The sequence below is a fragment of the Pecten maximus genome, chromosome 5 (genome assembly GCF_902652985.1).
Source record: "Pecten maximus chromosome 5, xPecMax1.1, whole genome shotgun sequence".
NCBI classification, from domain to species: Eukaryota; Metazoa; Mollusca; class Bivalvia; order Pectinida; family Pectinidae; genus Pecten; species Pecten maximus.
Genome location: NC_047019.1, coordinates 32502366 through 32524635, shown reverse-complemented (window position 1 = coordinate 32524635; position 22270 = coordinate 32502366). Strand labels below are relative to the sequence as shown.

Below are 22270 nucleotides of genomic sequence, written 5' to 3'. Positions count from 1 at the left end.
ACCAAATGTTGTTATTTTTCGGGCCGATCCGAAATCCAAGATGGCCGCCATAGCCGCCATCTTGAAAAACACATTTTAAACTTCTTCTCAAGTTCCACCAGTGCTGTTTGGCTGAAACTTGCCTGAAATTATCCTGATATGATCCCGACCAAGTGTTGTTATTTTTCGGGCCGGTCCGAAATCCCAGATGGCCGCCATTACCCCCATCTTCAAAAACACATTTTAAACTTCTTCTCAAGTTCCACCAGTGCTGTTGGAGTGAAACTTGCCAGAAATGATCCTGAGATGATCCCCACCAAGTGTTGTTATTTTTTAGATTGGTCTGAAATCCAAGATGGCCGCCATGTCCGCCATCTTGAAAAACACATTTTAAACTTCTTCTCAAGTTCCACCAGTACTGTTTGGCTGAAACTTGCCTGAAATGTTCCTAAGATGAGTCCGACCAAGTGTTGTTATTTTTTAGATTGGTCTGAAATCCAAGATGGCCGCCATGTCTGCCATCTTGAAAAACACATTTTAAACTTCTTCTCCAGTTCCATTGGTGCCATTGAGCTGGAAATGGGTGAGGATGTCGAGGAAGGCGAGCCAACATAGTGTTGTTATTTTTTTGGCCTTGTAAAAACTTTGACATGGCAGCAATGGCGCCCATTTTGTAACATGATTGCGCAATCATTGTTTTCCTGAACAACACCTATTTCAAACTTCTCAAATTCCACCGGTGGGATTCAGCTCTAACTTACCATAAATGATCCTGAGATGGTCCTTACCAAGTGTTGTTATTTATCGGGTCGGTCAGAAATCCAAGATGGCCACCATGGCAGCCATCTTGAAAAACACATTTTAAACTTCTTCTCCAGTTCCACTGGTGCCATTGAGCTGGAAATTGGTGAGGATGTTAAGGAAGGTTGGCCAACAAAGTGTTGTTATTTTTTCGGCCTCGTAAAAACTTTGACATCGCAGCAATGGCGGCCATTTTGTAACATGATTGCACAATCATTGTTTTCCTGAACAACACCTATTTCAACCTTCTTCTCAAATTCCACCGGTGGGATTCAGCTCTAACTTACCAGATATTATCCTTAGATGGTCCAGACCAAGTGTTGTTATTTATTTGGTCGGTCAGAAATCCAAGATGGCCACCATGGCCAACAGTGCCACTATATACTTGCTAGAGAGAATACATACTACAATAATATAAGGGTTTTAATTTAGAGTCAGATGACCGTTAAGGCCCCTGGGCCTCTTGTTTTTGCTTTAACTCCGTCACTTCTTTAAAATGATGAAAATGTCAAAGGAAAAGGTTACTTTCAATATAAATAGAAAATATGTTTCCAGACAACTAATGTAGACCTTTTTAATTAATCAAGCTTAAACTTTACATTCTGCTTCCTCATCAATAGTACTAGCTTAGGATTTCTCTTTAGATCAAAAAGTTAAAGGTCAAGGTCACTCACTATGAATAGAAAACCAAGTTCTGCACAATGTCTGAAGTTAAAGTAGACCTATCAAGGGTTGACTTCAAAAGACACACAAGGTATTGAAGTAGATTTGTTAGGTAGTTATATCGTGATTTGTTAGGTAGTTATATCGTGATTTGTTAGGCAGTTATATCGTGATTTGTTAGGTAGTTATATCGTGATTTGTTAGGTAGTTATATCGTGATTTGTTAGGTAGTTATATCGTGTTTTGTTAGGTAGTTATGTCGTGATTTGTTAGGTAGTTATGTCGTGATTTGTTAGGTAGTTATATCGTGTTTTGTTAGGTAGTTATATCGTGATTTGTTAGGTACATTGCAGTTATATCGTGATTTGTTTGGTAGTTATATCGTGATTTGTTAGGTAGTTATATCGTGTTTTGTTAGGTAGTTATATCGTGATTTGTTAGGTAGTTATATCGTGTTTTGTTAGGTAGTTATATCGTGATTTGTTAGGTACATTGCAGTTATATCGTGATTTGTTTGGTAGTTATATCGTGATTTGTTAGGTAGTTATATCGTGTTTTGTTAGGTAGTTATATCGTGATTTGTTAGGTAGTTATATTGTAATTGATTGTACAAAGGACACACAAGGTATTAGCACCTTTTAATACAAACTGAGCGTTAGATACTAGGGGCCGCGGTGGCCGAGTGGTTAAGGTGTCCCGACACTTTATCACTAGCCCTCCATCTCTGGGTTGCGAGTTCGAAGCCTACGTGGGGCAGTTGCCAGGTACTGACCGTAGGCCGGTGGTTTTTCTCCGGGTACTCCGGCTTTCCTCCACCTCTAAACCTGGCACGTCTTTAAATGACCCTGGCTGTTAATAGGACGTTAAACAAAAACAAAACAAAACAAGCGTTAGATACAGTAGACCCAAAGTGACATAAACTACATCATAAAAATGTTTTGTCCCCATAGGACTTGTCAGTGATGCTAAGTATGAAGTGACCATTGTAGGTGACCAAAAATTGGAAATAGGCAAAAACAAAATGAACATTAATGTTCGGTTATTGTAATCAAGAACTAGACCTTGAGATATAACCATATTTGGTAACCACATTCATCAAAACGCCACCTACTGTCTGTTTCAATGAAATATGGCTGCCGCCATGGCCTTACGCTTCAAATAATTAACTTGCAAAAATAACTTTGTTTTATTTAGGAGTTTTACCAAAAATGTTGAAATATATTCAGTAGATGTTTTCAACATGCATATGATTTGAGAAATGCATAACACTAGCGAAATGTGAAGACTAAATGAACCTTAACTTTGAGAATCAACTCCAGGTCAATATATTTAGGTTTATATACAACGAAACACACAAGAACAGTTTACCTGTTTATTTACTACAGTAATATATAAATATATACAAGACATAACATTTGGCGTATCAGGGGCTACTCACTCAATACCAAAACCTTAACAAATTGACTCTGAGGTGTCCCTGCAGAGCAGCTATAAGATCGAGACTCAAAGGATACAGAGAAACAACTAGACCCTGGACGCTTCCAGAGAAGCTGCTAGACTCTGAAACGAATCTGGAGATGCTGAATGAGAATAGAATATACAATAACTAGCTAGACCCTCAACGATATGAGAGAAGCTGTATATGCTAGCTAGACCCTCAACGATATGAGAGAAGCTGGAGCATACCGTCATAGAATATATTCTATTATAATATTGGGGGCAAAATTCCCCATGAATTAAAAGCCAAATTGAACGAAATGTTAAAACAAGAGTGACACGAAGGTTCAACATAAAGTGAGAGCCCCCAATAAAATATTATGGGAAAAACTGATAGAAACCTGAATATCAACGTCCTAAGTATATCTTAGCTCTTACTTTATCTATAAGCATACAAACATAACAATATAAATGGAATAATATAAAACATGAGTCAAGAAGACATCTGCTGCTGGGCTCGACGGATAGTAGCAGGATTAGTGTGGATATAACGTATAAAACAATCAGATGACCAACGACCTAGGGTTTGAATAACATGATCTTCAACCCCAGCTGCTGCAGCAGAGGTACTAGCGCCGATACGAAAGGAATGACCATTGAAAGACTGATTATCAACGCCAATCCGAGTCAGAGTCTCCTTTAAATAGGATAAAAAAGTATGACGCATGAGTGGTCTAGAAGAGCAGCTCCGCTCCACAAACAAAGGAGAAGTAGGTAAAGCACCTGAAGTGGTTCGAAAACGCAAATATTCACTCATAGTAGCCACAGGTGTTAAAACACTATTTTCGTATACATTGACATCTACTCCTTGACCGAATGGGTCCGTTTTGGAAGATCTCAAGGTGAGAGTAAAACATGACAAATCAGGCAAGATGCTAATATCGCAAATACGAATAAAGTTTTTATCCCACAATGATTTACATGTAAATTCACCACATCTTAAAAAACCATAAAATGCTGTTTTGAAAATACAAACTAACATAAGATCAATGAACGGTTCAAACATACCATGCCGAGTAATAGCAGTGCACATTTTAGATAATAAAACATGAGTAATAGGAAGACGCTTAGAAGAGGTATTTACCTGCGTCTTCTTAATTGCACGCAAAATATAAGTCAATCTTAAGGTATTGGCAGTAGGGTCACCTAGATTGCTTTTAATATAGTTAAACCTTATCCCGGCTAAATACAATTTAATGGTGTCAAACTTAAAAAGTAGAGCCTTCTGACAATGGGTAACAAAACGTATAAGCAGATCCTCGTTGATAGGAGGCAAAGAGTTCACAGGGAAGCTTATCCCCTGCATCAGCACAAAAGTCAAGAAACAGTTCAGTCCCGACTGGTAAGTAGCTCGAGTGCTACGGCTCAGCGCGGAGTCCCACAGAAGATCAACTTCCTCGCTTAGTTCATCAAAAGGGATTCCAGAGGAAGACACGGAATGGGATGCATGTCTGCGTGAGGAGCCAGGCGTCGGAAGCGATCCATCTGCGAACGAGAGATAGCATCAGCTGTGTTATTTTCTGACCCAGGTATATGCTTAGCATGTACTACATAATTGTTCATAGCTGAATAGTAGGTAAGAGTTCGTACTAGTCTCATGATACTCTTAATTTTGGACCTCCCTTTGGAAATAATATCAACAGTGGCCATATTGTCACAGTGAAACAAAATCCGCTTCTTGGTCCACTGATGACCCCATAGCATACACGACATAACAATGGGGTAAAGTTCAAACAAAGCCATGGAAGGTTGATCACGTTTAAGCTCCTCTGGAAACACTCCCTTAAACCATTGATTTCTATAAATTCCACCAAAAGCTTGATTTGTAGCGTCAGTAAACAAGTGGAGATCTGCGGAAGAGGTTATATGATCGTCTAGGAAAAAGGAAACACCATTCCAATTTCTTAGAAAATGAGCCCACATACTAAGGTCGGAACGACATTCCTCGGTGAGTTTTACATGGTAATGAAGCTCGCGCACAGTCGTTGAGAGAGATATAAGATGAGACACGAAGGACCTCCCAGGCTTCACACACCTGGTGGCAAAATTCATGTGACCTAAAAAACTAAGTAGCTCACGCTTAGTGCAAGACTTCCTGCAAGCAAACGACTCTAAAACACTAGAAATACGGGCAACTTTATCAGCTGGTAGCCTGGATTCCATACACTTAGAGTCCAAGAACACACCTAAATATTCTAAAACATTAACCGGTCCGACAGTCTTGTGTGCTCCAATAGGTATATTTAGGTCTCTAAACACATCCAGAAAGTTTTTCATAGTTCTTGACGCGTCCACATGCACTGGTTCAATGACAAGGAAATCATCTAAAAGATGCATGATGTGTTGTATCCTATATTTGTTGCGCGCTATCCAACAAACCGCCCAAGAGAGAGTATCAAACAGTTTGGGGCTGGAACGACTACCGAAAACTAAACGCTTGAAAAAATAGTATTTCCTGTCCCACTTAATACCATGATAAGGCCACAACTCTGGTTTTATTGGTAACAACTTAAACGCATCCGTGATGTCCGTTTTCATAAGCCAGGCATTGAGACCTAATTCCTTTATGAGTGAAATGGCATCATCGATAGTAGTGTATTTTAAAGAACATGTAATCTTATCGATAAGACTGTTGAGACTGGGATTTTCCTCGTCTTGATGGGGTGCTGACATATCCACTATAAGCCGTTTCTTTTTAGAGTACTTATGTTCTGCGAGGCCGATGGGGTTGATTCGAAACTTATCAAATGGTATAAAATCAAATGGGCCCAGCAAGTATCCTCTGTCTAGTTCCTTTGTAACTAGGTCTGCAACACTTTCCGGATCAGCTAGGGCTGATTTCAGATTATGGCATTCATAGGAAAAGCACGGTAAAGATTGAAACCCTGTATCAAAACCTTGGGACAAACCTTCTACAAGAAAAGTCACAAACTCCAAATCTGGATGGCCGTCCAAAGCTGATTTTAAAGCATTGATATTAATGGGTGTAGTCGCCTGCAGGGAGTCTAAAATCTTCATTTCTTCTTGTTTTGAGACCGGGTTACATCTAAAGGGCACGCGAACTTTGAGTGGCTCCCCTTACATACTAAGCACACATGAGAGTAGCTGCACGAGGGCATATTACACCCAAATTGGCCATTAAAATTGTTACATAGCTCGCGACCTTCGTGATATACTCGCGGGCGACCGTGACCGTCTACTGCAGAGGAATAGCTGTTCCTGTGTGATGCATGTTTAGCTTGCTTGGGCCCTTCATTATGAGGTCCTGGGCGCTTATGTTCATACGCGGAATTGGGGCAGAAGCTTGTAGCATGCAGAGGGCTACCACACAAATCACATGTAAGTGGGCGTTGATTTGTGAAAATGTTACAAAAAAGAACATTGTCCCGAATTGACCAGTCTACAGGCTTGTTGTTGTATCTTAATTGAGCAGCTGCCCTAGCAGAGAACTGCCTATGATAGTCATAGAATCCGACCGTGTATCTGGTGCCCATGTCAACTAGGTCTCTTTCGTAGAGATCCAACTCCACACGTCTAGACGGGTAGACAGAACACATGACCTGTTTGTACACCCCGAAAGCTAAGATGAATTCATTCAAAGTTAAATTCCTGGACAGTCTAACATCGGGTTTATCATTAGAGTGGCCGTTTGGGTCGCTACTGCCAACGAAGTACGGAATTAAAAGCGCTGCCAAATTCACATCCCTACCGGTAATTATCTGGTGACGTAAAGCAGGGGAAATAGTTTCTACTAAGGGCAGCGATTGAGACACATAGCCGAATCTAGTTCTTTCACTGATCTCACCTTGAGAAGTGGCCGATTCCTCAAATCTTTTGTAAGCTGTGTCCAAAGTAAAATCAGCTGGTGAAGTAGGCACCGGTAGCCTCAGAGAGTCGACAGCTGTCTGACTAGAGCTGCCAGCTGCGGCTGCAACTTGTCGCCTGTCTCGTGCTTCATTCTCTGTATTTCCCAACCTGTTCTCCAGTCGAATATAAGAGTCTTGTAGCGTTGCGACGCTTTCCGAGAGACTTGTAACGATGTTAACCAGGCGATCTAAGTTAGTTGTAGAATCACCGGTAGATACAGCTACTTCCGTGACGCCATCTTGCCGCGGTGGATTGTGGTATACCGCACCTCTACTGGGGGGAGCGGAGGGGTTTGTAGTCCTCGTTTCCGAGCGTGTCGCTTCCCGTAACTTTTTTTACCAATGTCATACGTTTTGAACCCGCTTTAAAAGCGATGTTTTTGGATCGTAATTCCTCCTGTAACCTAGCGATCGTCCAGTTTTCGTAAAGCTCTGGATCGTAAGGCAAAGGCCTCGCATTCCTACGCTTCGGACCCATAATGGTGACACGGAGACTGTGAGAGTTCACGAGGCCGAGAGGTCAAAGTTTACGTACTAATCCAGTGTTTACAAAACACCGCACAGAACACGAACAACGTGGGAGTCTCTAGCTTAATAAAACACGTCACTTACAGTTGTGGGGAGGCAGTTACGAACTGTTCTTCTGAGAAAGTTAAATCCAAAATGGCGTAGCTCCAGACTCGTGAAGATTGGAAAGTTTCTTAAGTTTGGCACACTTTCACGATCACCACAACGACGTAACCATCCAAAAAAGTTCACCGAAGAATAGTGTTAGTTATAGCGATTATTTTGGGAAAATAACGACGTATGAAGAGAAGAAGAGCTTGAAAAGCCGAGATAAGAACGCAGAACACTTCCTTGCTGCAAGGCACAGAAAACGATACTGGGGGGTGCAAAATCCCCAACAGGGTGACCCCCAAAGTGGACGCTGATTGGTCAATCAACCACATCCTTCTTATCTCATTAACATATCAACATGTACCGATACACATACACATGGCAAAAACAAAACATGTATACACACAATAAAAACTATAGGGTAATAAGTAATTTATAAGGCATGAAGCAAATTCGTTGTATATAAACTATAATTTAAACTTAAATATCAAATTATCATTAAACAATGATTGCGAAGGTGCATTCCTCTCCGGATGTTGTGATATTTTTATCCTTCAGTGTTCATTCCAAAATGGCTGACATTATAACATAGGTCTGCAAATATGTCCGCGATTTTACTTAAATGTGTAAAATATACAAGAATGTATACATTGTATCATGGTGGATGCTAAGGAGCTACATAGGCTACCTGTTTGGAAGATATTACTGTGTACAGGCTTACAATTAGGTGGTACAATACATTCCACTTAATCGGGTAATGCTTAATAGGGTATTTCGTTTATTGGGGTAAAAATTCAAAAACCAAAACCATTTTCTCTTGAATCATGTTAAAACAAGAAATATCTTTAAAAAAACGGCATAGTTTTAATGCTGGTGGTTATAATGTTAAACTAATAGTGAAATAAGTTAACGATCTAATGCGTTTCAGCACGGATAACAAAATTATATCAGTTTGAATCATTTTTGGTGATAATAAGACTGCATTTGAATAGGGAATATAATTTAATTAATGTGTAATTTGAATAGATACATCCATTATTGGTTGAGCTTGCATTCAATCTTAACTTTGTTAGGTCATCTGACCCGAAGGGTCAGGATGACCTATAGTCATCATGTTTCGTCCGTCGTCGTGCGCCGTCTGCCGTCCGCCGTTCGCCGTCTGCCGTGCGTAAACTTTTCACATTTCAAACTTCTTCTCAAGTTCCACAAGTGGGATTGAGCTGAAACTTGCCTGAAATGATCCTGAGATGGTGCTCACCAAGTGTTGTTATTTTTCGGATTGGTCCGAAATCCAAGATGGCCGCCATAGCCGCCATCTTGAAACACACATTTTAAACTTCTTCTCAAGTTCAACCAGTGCTATTGAGCTGAAACTTGCCTGAAATGATCCTGATATGATCCCGACCAAGTGTTATTATTTTTGGGCCGATCCTAAATCCAAGATGGCCGCCATAACCACCATCTTGAAAAACACATTTTAAACTGCTGAAACTTGCCTTAAATGTTCCTGAAATAATCCCGACCAAGTGTTGTTACTTTTTGGATTGGTCTGAAATCAAAGATGGCCGCCATATCCGCCATCTTGAAAAACACATTTTAAACGTCTTCTCGAGTTCCACCAGTGCTATTGAGCTGAAACTTGCCTGAAATGATCCTGATATGATCCTGACCAAGTGTTGTTATTTTTCAGGTCGGTCTGAAATCCAAGATGGCCGCCATAGCCGCCATCTTGAAAAACACATTTTAAACTTCTTCTCAAGTTCCACCAGTGCTATTGAGCTGAAACTTGCCTGAAATGATCCTGATATGATCCTGACCAAGTGTTGTTATTTTTTGGATTGGTCTGAAATCCAAGATGGCCGCCATGGCCAACATCTTGAAAAACACACTAAATTATCTTTAGATGGTCCAGACCAAGTGTTGTTATTTATTGGGTCGGTCAGAAATCCAAGATGGCCACCATGGCCAACAGTGCCACTATATTTCCTGAACAATACCTATTTCAATACCTATTTCAAACTTCTATTCAAATTCCACCAGTGGGATTCAGCTCTAACTTGCCAGAAATGATCCTGAGATGGTTCTGGCCGAGTGTTGTTATTTATTGGGTCAGTCAGAAATCTTAGATGGCCACCATGGCCAACAGTGCCACTAAACCTGTTACAGAGAATGCATACTACAATAGTATAAGGGTCTTTAATTTAGAGTCGGATGACCGTTAAGGCCCCTGGGCCTCTTGTTTCTTTTTAAATCTGTGTTTTTTAGCCCACCATCATCAGATGGTGGGCTATTCAAATCGCCCTGTGTTCGTGGTCCGTTGTCCGTCCGTCCCTCCGGCCGTCCCTCCGTCCGTCTCTCCGTCCTTAAACAATTCTTGTTATTGCTATTTCTCAGAAAGAAAGTACTAAAGGGATCTTTCTCAAATTTCAAATATAGGTTCCCCTTGGTTCCTAATTATGCATATTGCATTTTGAGACCAATCGGAAAACAACATGGCCGACAGGCAGCCATCTTAGATTTTGACAATTGAAGTTTGTTATCGCTATTTCTCAGAAAGCACTGAAGGGATCATTCTCAAATTTCACATGTAGGTTCCTCTTGGTGCGTAGTTATGCATGTTGCATTTTGAGACCGATTGGAAAACAACATGGCCGACAGGCAGCCATCTTGGATTTTGACAATTGAAGTTTGTTATCGCTATTTCTCAGAAAGTACTGAAGGGATCTTTCTCAAATTTCATATGTAGGTTCCCCTCTGTGCCTAGTTATGCATATTGCATTTTGAGACTAATGGGAAAACAACATGGCCGACAGGCAGCCATCTTGGATTTTGACAATTGAAGTTTGTTATCGCTATTGCTCAGAAAGTGCTGAAGGGATCTTTCTCAAATTTCATATGTAGGTTCCTCTTGGTGCCTAGTTATGCATATTGCATTTTGAGACCAATCGGAAACAACATGGCCGACAGGCAGCCATCTTGGATTTTGAATTGAAGTTTGTTATCGCTATTTCTCAGAAAGTAATGAAGGGATCTTTCTCAAATTTCATATGTAGGTTCCCCTCGGTGCCTGGTTATGCATATTGCATTTTGAGACCAATCGGAAAACAACATGGCCGACAGGCAGCCATCCTGGATTTTGACAAGTGAAGTTTGTTATCGCTATTTCTCAGAAAGCTCCAAAGGGATCTTTCTCAAATTTCACATGTAGACTTGTAGGTTCCTCTTGGTGCCTAGTTATGCATATTGCATTTTGAGACCAATCGGAAAACAACATGGCCGACAGGCAGCCATCTTGGATTTTGACAATTGAAGTTTGTTATCTCGATTCCTCAGAAAGTACTGAAGGGATCTTTCTCAAATTTCACATGTAGCCTTGTAGGTTCCTCTTGGTGCCTAGTTATGCATATTGCATTTTGAGACCAATCGGAAAACAACATGTGTGACCCCTGGGGAGAGGCCCATAAAGAGGAACTTTTCCAAAATCTTGGTTTAAAAGGCTACTCCTAAATGGATTACAACCAGATTTCGGCGTGGGTTTTTCAAATGTTAAGTTTTTGGTGCAAGTGTTGAAAGGCATAGTAACTTATGGTAATATGGTCCCTGTGGGGGTTTAAACTATCCCGTGCCGGAGTTAAACAAAAAAAATTATTTGGGAAAAAAACAGATTTTTCAAATTTTTGGTGCTTATTTCTGCGTTAAGTTTTTGGTGCAAGTGATGAAAGGTATTAAAAGATCACTTTATAATTGTACTAGGGTGCTGATAATTGGCAATAGAGTCCCTCTGGAGTTAAACTATCCCCTGCCGGAGTTAAACTAAACATTCTTTTTTTGGGAAAAAAACAGATTTTTCAAATTTTGGACTTCGTGCTTCATCCTTCGTCGTGCGCCGTGTGTCGTGCACCATCCGTAAACTTTTCATATTTCTAACTTCTTCTCAAGTTCCACCAGTGGGATTGAGCTGAAACTTGCCGGAAATGATCCTGAGATGATCCTGACCAAGTATTGTTATTTTTTACCATTGAACTGGAAATTGAAATTGTTGAGTATGTTAAGGAAGTGGGCCAACAAAGTGTTGTTATTTATTGGCCTCATAAAAACTTTGACATGGCAGCCACGACGGCCATTTTGTAACATGATTGCGCAATCATAGTTTTCCTGAACAACACCTATTTCAAACTTCTTCTCAAATTCCACCAACTGGATTCAATTACAAAAATGATCCTGAGATAGTCTTGATCAAGTGTTGTTATATTTTGGGTTGATCCACATTCCAAGATGGCCACCATGGCTAACAGTGCCACTATACTCGCTACAGAGAATGCATACTACAATAGTATAAGTGTCGTTAATTTAGAGTCAGATGACCTTTAAGGCCCTTGGGCTTCTTGTTTCTTTTTAAAGCTGTTATTTTTTTTTTTTTTTTTGAAATCTTTGGGCTTGGAAATTTTTTTTAAGTTTATTTTGCGAGTGTTGAAAGGCTAGTAATACATGGTATTAGGTCCCCTGTGGAGGTTAAACTATCCCTTTCCGGAGTTAAACTGAAAGATGTTTTTTGGGAAAGAAAAACAGATTTTTTGTGCAAGTGTTGAAAGCTATTAACACATCACTTCATGATTGTACTAGGGTGCTGATATTTGGTAAAAGAGTCCCTTTGGAGTTACACTATCCCTCCTCGGAGTGAAACTGAAAATAAAAACAATGTGAAAATGCTTACATTAGACAATTTATACCGGTCCACATTTTTCAAGGGAGACAACTCTCATTAGGATAATATTTTATAAAAAAATTAAAGAAATAGGTCCAAAAGCAATTACATTTGTATTTAATATATTTATTCAATCTACAACAGCATAGCTTGTCTCCCGAATGTTTGTCAATAAATAATTTACATATATATATATATAAATTGGTATGGCTTTGAAAATTGCTTGAATACACTAAACACATTCTGATCAAGTAAATGATATAAATATTATTAATGCAAACAAACATTTGCGAGACGAGCTAGGCTATGCTGATTTCTATTGGAATTCATTCTAACATGCAGCTTAATGGTGGGTCCGCGGTTGCCGAGTGGTTAAGGTGTCCGGACACTTTAACACTAGCCCTCCACCTCTGGGTTGCGAGTTCGAAACCTACGTGGGGCAGTTGCCAGGTACTGACCGTAGGCCGGTGGTTTTTCTCCGGGTACTCCGGCTTTCCTCCACCTCCAAAACCTGGCACGTCCTTAAATGACCCTGGCTGTTAATAGGACGTTAAACAAAAACAAATAAAACAAACAAACAGCTTAATGGTATGCACATGTTGTCCCTGACTGAGCCCTTGGACCAATGATTTGGGCCAAAAAGGGTCAATTAAATTAACTGAAATATTTGGAAACCCAGGTGACCGTCAAGGCCCATGTTACAATTATCAGTTCATATGTGAATTGAAAAATGCAAATATCCAAAGATGATTTCTAATTCCTGTATTTAGAGCATAATTTTAAACTTCTCTTGCCAGACGTTTTTTAAATCAAAATCAAAATTGGTATGTAACAACCCATGCTCTAAAATAAAAGCTATATAGGGTGATTTCATTACTTTTTTGAATATTTGAATTCTTTACAGTACAGTATTTAAAAATGAGAATCATGAATAATTGCAGAACTAGAAATACATTTAGAAAAAGGTAAAGATGTATAAAAAAGATAGAGAAACAGGTATAGAAATACGTTAAGATACAGAAATATGTGCAGGTATAGAAATATGTAAAGATATAGAGAAATAGCTAGGTACAGAAATATGTACAGGTATAGAAATATGTTAAGATACAGAAATATGTACAGGTATAGAAATACATTAAGATAGAGAAATAGATAAAGAATGAATTACTTCATAGAATAATGGCCCTGCATATTTTTAGCTCACCTTGACCGAAGGTCTGATGAGCTTATGCTATGGTGCAATTATGAAGATTATGACCCCTGAGGAGCCAGGTCAAATAAGGGAAATAGAGATAACTTCTTTAAATCATAAAGTTTGGATTTCAACCCAATTTGGTCCTTAGGAGAAGGGGAACAGATTTTGCTTAAACAGAGACTCTGACCCCCCTTGGCCAGAGGGGCTGGGCCCAATAGAGGAAATAGAGGCAATTCCTTTAAATGGCTACTTTAAAATAAATAAGTCATAAAGTTAAAAATGGATTTCAACTCAATGTATAAGTCAGAAAGATTCTTAGGGGAAGGGGAACAGGTTTTGCATAAATGGTGACTCGGCATGGCGTGGCCAAATACAGGAAATAGAGGTAATTCCTTTAAATTGCTACTTGTCATGAAGTTATGAATGGATTTGAACCAAATTTACTAAGAAACATCCTTGGGGGAAGGGGAACAGATTTTGCAGAAGCTGTGACTCTGACCCTCAGGGAGCCTGAGGGTCGGGGCACAATAGGGGAAATAGAGGTAATGCCTTTAAATCGCTACTTGTCATAAAGTTATGAATGGATTTGAACCCAATTTGGTTAGAAACATCCTTGGGGTAGGGGAACAGATTTTGCATAAATAGTGACTCTGATGCCATGGCCCCATGGGGTTGGGGCCCAAAATGGGAAATAGAGGTAAGTGCTTTATATCGCTACTAGTCATTAACTACTGAATATATTTTAATCAGTTTGGTCAGAAAAATCCTTAGGGGCAGGGGAACAGATTTTGTAAAAATGGTTACTCTGACTCCCCATTCCTTGGCCAGATGGGCAGGGCCCAACAGAAGTAAGTCCTTTTAATTGCTACTTCTATTTTTGAAATTGTTGAGATCCCCAAGAAACTTAAGTCCATAAATGTGGGGATGACCCCAGGGCCATTATAGTATTGTTGGGCATAAAGAGATAAACACAATCATGTTATAAAAATAGGCTCTTGGGTCACGACCACACATATGGACTTAGTTTCTTCGATCTATATCTTTGAAACCATTTAGATCCCTACCCTATAACTATATATAGCATTGTTGGGCATAAAATCATGTTGTAAAAATAGGCCCTGTGGTCATCCCCACACATAGGCACTTAGTTCCTTAGTTTTATTAGGTCATCTGACCCGAAGGGTGCGCCGTCCGCCGTGCGCCGTCCGCCGTGCGCCGTGCGCCGTGCGTAAACTTTTCAAATTTCAAACTTCTTCTCAAGTTCCACCAGTGGGATTGAGCTGAAACTTGCCTGAAAGGATCCTGAGATGGCCCTGACCAAGTGTTGTTATTTTTCGGGTCGGTCCGAAATCCAAGATGGCTGCCATAGCCGCCATTTTGAAAACACATTTTAAACTTCATCTCATGTTCCACCAGTGCTATTGAGCTGAAACTTGTCTGAAATGATCCTGATATGATGCCGACCAAGTGTTGTTATTTTTCGGGTTGGTCCGAAATCCAAGATGGCCACCATAGCCGCCATCTTGAAAAACACATTTTAAACTTCTTCTCAAGTTCCACCAGTGCTATTGAGCTCAAACTTGCCTGAAATGATCCTGATATGATCCCGACCAAGTGTTGTTATTTTTCGGGTTGGTCCAAAATCCAAGATGGCTGCCATATCTGCAATCTTGAAAAACACATTTTATACTTCTTCTCCAGTTCCATTGGTGCCATTGAGCTGGAAATGGGTGAGGATGTCAAGGAAGGCGAGCCAACATAGTGTTGTTATTTTTTCAGCCTCGTAAAAACTTTGAAATGGCAGCAATGGTGGCCATTTTGTAACATGATTGCGCAATCATAGTTTTCCTGAACAACACCTATTTCAAACTTCTTCTCAAATTCCATCAGTGGGATTCAGCCCTAACTTACCAGAAATTATCCTGAGATGGCCCTTACCAAGTGTTGTTATTTATCGGGTCGGCCAGAAATCCAAGATGGCCACCATGGCAACCATCTTGAAAAAACATTTTAAACTTCTTCTCCAGTTCCACTGGTGCCATTGAGTTGGAAATTGGTGAGGATTTTAAGGAAGGAGGGCCAACAAAGTGTTAATATTTTTCTGCCTCGTAAAATCATTGACTTGACAGCCATGGCGGCCATTTGTAACATGATTGTGCAATCATGGTTTTCCTGAACAATGCCTATTTTAAACTTCTTCTCAAATTCTCCCAATGGGATTCAGCCCTAACTTACCAGAAATGATCCTGAGATGGTCCTTACCAAGTGTTGTTATTTATTGGGTCGGTCAGAAATCCAAGATGGCCACCATGGCAAACAGTGCCACTATATACTTGCTACAGAGAATACATACTACAATTATATAAGGTTTTTAATTTAGAGTCAGATGACCGTTAAGGCCCCTGGGCCTCTTGTTTTTGAAGCTGTTAATTCGATGCCCACCCCATAACCATATATAGCGTTGTTGGGCATCAAAAGATAAACACAATCCTGATGTAAAAATGGGCTCAAGGCCCAAAGGGACTTAGTTTCTTTACATGCAATCATGCTGTAAATACAATCCCTGGGGTCTTTTCACACCCTTAGGGAGTCTGGACTTTGTTTCTGGTATATTTCTTTAAAGCATTTGAGATTCCCACACTTTAACCACATATAGCATTGTTCGAAATTGGACAAATAAAGCTTTAATTATATAATAACAAATTTAACATGAACATTATTTTGTCAATTGACAATGATTTACTCACATGAAAATGATATGAATGTTGAATCATCGTACTGACGGTAGCAAAACACTTGTACCGACCGCCATCTTTGATTGGGTAATATTAAAAGATGGAGACAGAGCCACTATAGAGCTCACACAACTAAACATTTTACTCTATGTAATTACTGATGGCTCCATTCCTTAATTTGCTCATTTGAAGTTCAAATGATGTGAAATATATATCGAATTTAAGTTTGAAGTTTTCGCTACCTGAAAAATGCTGTTATTGTATAGGTTTAATGGCATATAAGAGCACACGGGTACTCGAAAAACAGTAACCCTGACATTTACAGTGCACTGGGGAGGCTCATCCTGGGCAATTCCCGCCTTTTTACACCTGGAATACTATATATGGCATTCTATTTCAAGTACCCTACTCTTTATTCTAGTATTTAGAAAGTACCCATTTCACATGTTATATGTGTATTTTACTCGGGGAAAACAGTTACATGTACAAACCTAAGAAACACATTTTCTTCAGGGACTTGGTTCATTCAGGTGAAACACCAGCTGATTGGCTTATCTAATTGTGCGAGTCCTAAAAAAATTCCGGATTTTTTTATATCATGTTTAGATAGATAAAGGTGATTAACAAAATAATAAAGTAGATTTACAGAAAAAAAAATACACTGAGAAATTATAATAAATAAAGTGATTAACAAATGTTAAGTTAGACCAAAACCAAAAATCAAAAATCAAATAAAAATCAAAACAAAAAATGAAAAAAATTAGGATTTCCTTTAATATTAAATGCATACTTGTATATGTAGCTGCATAAGGTCATTGTTTTAATAAGCATTCTTTGCTTGAATTCACTTATATTTGAAGATAATAATTTACTAATCATTAGAAATGAAAAATGAAATCACTTTTTTCTTGATATGACTTGTACGGTATCTAGATGTGTATTCAAAAATATTTAATTCTTTATCCTGTTAGACTAAAAAAATAATTTTGGGTACTACATGATGAAAATTATTGCACAAAAACAATTTTATGTTGATAAAATGTCCCCGCACTAAATCTCCCACTTTGAACAATTCCTTGGTGGGAGATCTCCCACTTTGGCATCTCTAGAAGGTGGCAACTCTGAGTATTGGTTTCCAATTGTATTGGAAACCATAAACATGTCCATAGCATAAATTTTACAGCACAGGCAATAATTTAGAGCAGTTTTCACAGTCAGGTAGTAATGCATACTTTTCATTCTCCCAAATCAACACTAAAGGAACCATCTTTATAAATATTTACATTGTAATATTAGCTTAACGTTGGCTGGTAGCTGGGGACATGTATTACTCAGAATGCTTGTTATTTTTTAGAAATACATGATAATACCTGTTTTTCCATTTTAAATGTTTCAGATGTTTAAGGAGTCTGCTTTGACATTCATGAAACATACATGCAGTCAAGATTTGAACATTCCAGAACATCTCAGACTTGGGATCATTATTACTTTGGTACACGTCATTATGTGTAGGTGTCCATTTGATGAAAAGGAATCAAAAGCCATGGAAACAGTTTGCTTTCTTCTTCAACTTCAACCTTCAGACCAAGATACTCTTACAAAATTGATTGAAGATCTCAAAAGCCTGTTTCCCACTATGATTAGGTGAGGGTTTTCTTCTCCACTTTAGCTCATAACCTGGTCCAAATGACCATTGTCTGTTCACAGTTGTCTGTTTGTTGTTCGTAGTTGTCTGTTGTCACTCTGTCATGTGTCGTTGGTCCTAAAAAAAACTTCACCATTTCATGAAAGCACAGAAGGAATATTTCTCAAACATCACATATAGGTTCGCTTCACAAAAACAGAAACCGAGGTAAAAAAAAGGTTATTAGGTCCAAAGGTTATGCTCAAATTTGGCATTTTTTTTTTTACTGATAGACATTTTATAATGACATGATGATGCAAAATTGGTCAGAATTGAAAAGAGCATCAATTAACTGACTAATAGTCATGGTCACCATTTTGTGATGACTTTATATTGTAAGTTGCTCAGAATTACACAAGGAGTCAGCAGACTAAAGGTCAAAGCCACGGAGTCAAAAGTCAAGGTGTAATTTAGTATATTTTTTACTTGTGAACATTTTGTCATGACAGGAAGAAGCTAAATTGTCGAAAATTAAACAAGGAGTCAATTGACCAAAGGTCAAGGTCATGGTGTCAGAGGTCAAGATCACTGGGTTAGAGGCGAAAGTCACATTTTGTATATCATAATTGATTAAGATTTTGTTAAGACATCATTATGAAGCAAAGCTGGTCGGAATTGAAAAATGAAGTTAACTGTCTAAAGATCAAGGTCACTGTTCAAAGATTAAGGACATTTGGTTTGAAAGGTCATGCAATAACAGGAGATAAAGAAACATTAAAATTCACTTCTATTTAACTCTGCTACCTGAAGGGCAACATGGTGCAAAGTCTGTCGTAAGTCCATCCATCTAGCATCAACTTTTCTTCCTCGAACAACTTCTTCTGAATAATCAAGGGCACAGAAACATGGCATTAGGCATACTTTGGGGAAGGGCTTCCAGGTTTGTTCAAATGAATGACCTTGACCAACATTTAAGGTCACTGACTGGCAAATAGGCTAAAATCTTTGAACAACTTCTTCTCAATGACCAAGAGTCCCTGAGAGTTGATATTGGGTTTGTAGCATGCTAGGGGAAGGACTTCAAAGTTTGTTCAAATGAATGACATTGACCTACATTTAGATTACAGGGGTCAAATAGGCTGAAATCTTTAAATGACTTCTTTTCAATAAGCAAGAAGAAAGACCTGAAATTGGGCCTGTATTATGCTGGAGTGAAAGGCTACTATATGTTTGTTCAAATGAATGACCTCGAACTACATCAAGGTCATAGGGATGAAATAGGCTGTCTTTAAACGACTTATTCTCAATAACCAAGAGGCCAAGAGACCAGATATGGGGCTTGTTGTATGCTGACCTTAACCTAACTTCAAAGTCAAAAGTCTTTAAACCACCAATATATGCAGCTTTCACTGAAATATTAATTTAAAATTAACTGAAGTTTTTGAGGTATATTGGAGACAATGCTTTGATGTAACGGTTAAATTGCACTTTTTGTAAACATTGAACTAATTTGTGATTGCCAAACTGAACTTTGACAAGTCGCAGTATTTAGAAAAAGACTTTACAGCCATGTGCATGGTTATTAAGAAATCTCATACAAATAAAGGACATCAAATATCCTAGTATTAATTCAGATTGAATAAAATGAATATATTTGTTGTAAATATTACAGGCCTAGCTGTTGAGCAACTGGTTAGGCAGTTACATGCATTTTGGCTTACAAGACAAATATAAGTTATAACTAGCTGACTTAACTGCAGTGTCATCCTATCTTGTGTATAGGCTGTATAACGAACAACCTTGTGCCATGAGGAAGTATGCAGAGTTGGATTCAATGTGTTGAGCAGTATCTAATGATATGTCTCCTTGTTGAATAAAAGTTACAGGATAGTCTTTCTTTGGTGACGTTTCATGTCTATTGAACATTTCATGTCTATTGAAGGGTGTAGAGTAGAAAAGATTGGACAATAGTTTGTTGGGTATTCATGGAATATTGTATGTGGTAAGTGTAACGTCCGTTTGTGTAAGGCCTGAAGTTGTGGCATAAGAAGCTGCATTGTGGCAAGTGAGGTGGGACCCAATAGGGGAAATTGAGGTAAAGCCTTTGAATCGGCACTTGTCTGAACAAATGAACAGATTTTGATGAAATTTGGTCAGGAGCATTATTGGGCAAAGAAAATCTAATGTTGTATAAATGGAGGATGTGGCTCCTTTGGAAATGGAGGGGCAGCCCACACCGAAATAAAGTACAAAAAAAGTATGGGAAAAAAGTACTAAAAAAGCATAGAAAAAGTATGCTTTTTTTGACTCAATTTGGAACCGATATTCCAACACGGTTCCAAATTGAGTCAAAAAAAGTACTAAAGTACAAAAAAAGTCTAACAAAAGTATACCTTTAGTACATTTTATTGTTTTCATTAAGTACAGAAAAAGCACAAATATAGTACAGAAAAAGTACATTAAAAGTACAATAATAGTATAAAGTGCACAGGGCCAAATTGATGGTGTACTTTTTTTGTGCTTTTATACTTTTTTAGTACTTTTACAGGTAAGTCCATAAAGTACAAAAAAAGTACAAAAGTACAAAAAAAGTATGAAAATGGTACAGAAAAAGCAGGAAATTAGTACTGAAAAAGTAGGAAAAAAGTACCAATAAGGTAGGAAATTAGTACTGAAAAAGTAGTGGAAAAGTAGGAAAAAAGTACTAGAAAAGTAGGAAAAGAGTACTAAAAAAGTAGGAAATTTGTACTGAAAAAGTATCAAAAAAGTAGGAAAATGGTATTGAAAAGAACGAAATTAGGACTGAAAAAGTAGGAAAAAAGTACCAATAAGGTAGGAAATTAGTACTGAAAAAGTAGTGGAAAAGTAGGAAAAAAGTACTAGAAAAGTAGGAAAATAGTACTAAAAAAGTAGGAAATTTGTACTGAAAAAGTATAAAAAAAGTACTGAAAAAGTAGGAAAAAATTACCAAAAAAAGGGACTTAATTTAATGTAGAAAATTAGTTCTGAAAATATAGGAGATAAGCTTAAATGAGAATACTGCATGCTTAAACAATACATACATCAGTCCCATTCCTAAGAGAAATGCACAATTGCATCAAGTGAAAACAAACATTGAAATACAAGATTAGTTATCCAATCACAATTCCACTGAGTATAATTTCATGCCATAGCAAAGTCTTGATCTAATAAGCTCGAAATTTGTTTAAGGGTGAGGTTAAGGATTTACAGATGGACATCTATGTATAAGGGCAATAACTTTTGATAAATTATTCTAATATTTTTTTCAAGCAGGAAAACACAATTTTATATCATGTGTATGTAGGAGATCCAGACAAAAAAAATATACTATTCTAAATAAAAAGGGCAATGACATTTGTAAAAATTGTCGAACCATAATTCCTCTTGAGGAAACACAACAAAAAAATGTAAATAAAAAACAATGCATAAATGCATACTGAATACAATGAAGTATGGTATATGCATAATGTCGCTTGCTTAAACTGGTCAAATCCAAGTAAGTGTGAATTCGAAAAATAAAATGTCTGATTCTCTTCATTCCTTTTTTGCTTTATGCGAATCATTGCCCTCAATTCGGACCACAATGCAATATCTTTAAGCTTTCCCTCACTTCAGAATGTACTGCATAATCTGTTGGAAGAAAGAGAAAATTTTAAAATATTTTTTATATCAAAACTTAGAATAATTGTGAAGATTTGTTTAATATAAAAATGTAGATAATTTTCCTTATATATGCACCTGATCACTTTACTGTCGTTTATTACATGCATGTCTGCTTGGAAGTCTTTTTATCAGGAAAAGCTAGCCACAGGTATACAAGTTTAAAGCTACAACATAAAACTTTTAATTATAAGGATAAGTACTTTAATAAAAATCAAGCTACTCCAGAATTCTCTGACAGTTTGTTTCATCTTAAATTATGCAACTAACTATCAAAATACTCCAAAACACAGATTTTTTTTATTCAATCATTTCTTGAGATCATTTTTTTGTGAATTGATCATGATCATGACATACAACAAATTTTCAATGGATTTTATTGACTTCGTTTTTGAATGTATTTTCTTCAAATTCCATATACTATAGTAGACAATTATTAGCTCATTTACCGATATTTTTACATATATTCCCTAAAATAGATATACATATGTTGCCCGAAATGTGACGTTACTTTCGTTCTTATATTCTAACTTAAAAATGTCATTGCTATTTTTTTGGAAATTTTATGCAATATCTCTTGAAATCAACTACAAAAAAATTCTGTAAATATTATCAGATGAATAACCAAATAATTCTTTACATGTAAGTGAAATTTCAATAAATTCCATTGAAAAACGAAGTCATAAAAATTAATTGGAAATTTGTCAAAATGCATGAAATATGTAGTATTAAAAGATATTACGAATTTACCGTTACGTGACAGAAATAAAAATGCAATATAACTACGTCGAAGTTCGTCAATAAAGAAATAAAATTCTTCTTGTTCTCAATATTTGGGTGCTATCAATCAGGATGCTTATAAAATCCCAGGCGTATGGTAGCATAAATCTGTAAATTGAATACTTA

At 37.7% G+C, this 22270-nt stretch overlaps 1 protein-coding gene across 1 annotated transcript in view; it reads left to right on the top strand.

Moving 5' to 3' along the window:
- LOC117328412 (E3 ubiquitin-protein ligase rnf213-alpha-like) overlaps nt 1-22270 on the top strand; it is a 311982-nt gene that overhangs the window by 59645 nt on the left and 230067 nt on the right. The window contains exon 8 of the mRNA XM_033885941.1: nt 17456-17703. Within this exon, the coding sequence (XP_033741832.1) occupies nt 17456-17703 (248 nt within the window). The remainder of the gene's footprint in view (nt 1-17455; nt 17704-22270) is intronic.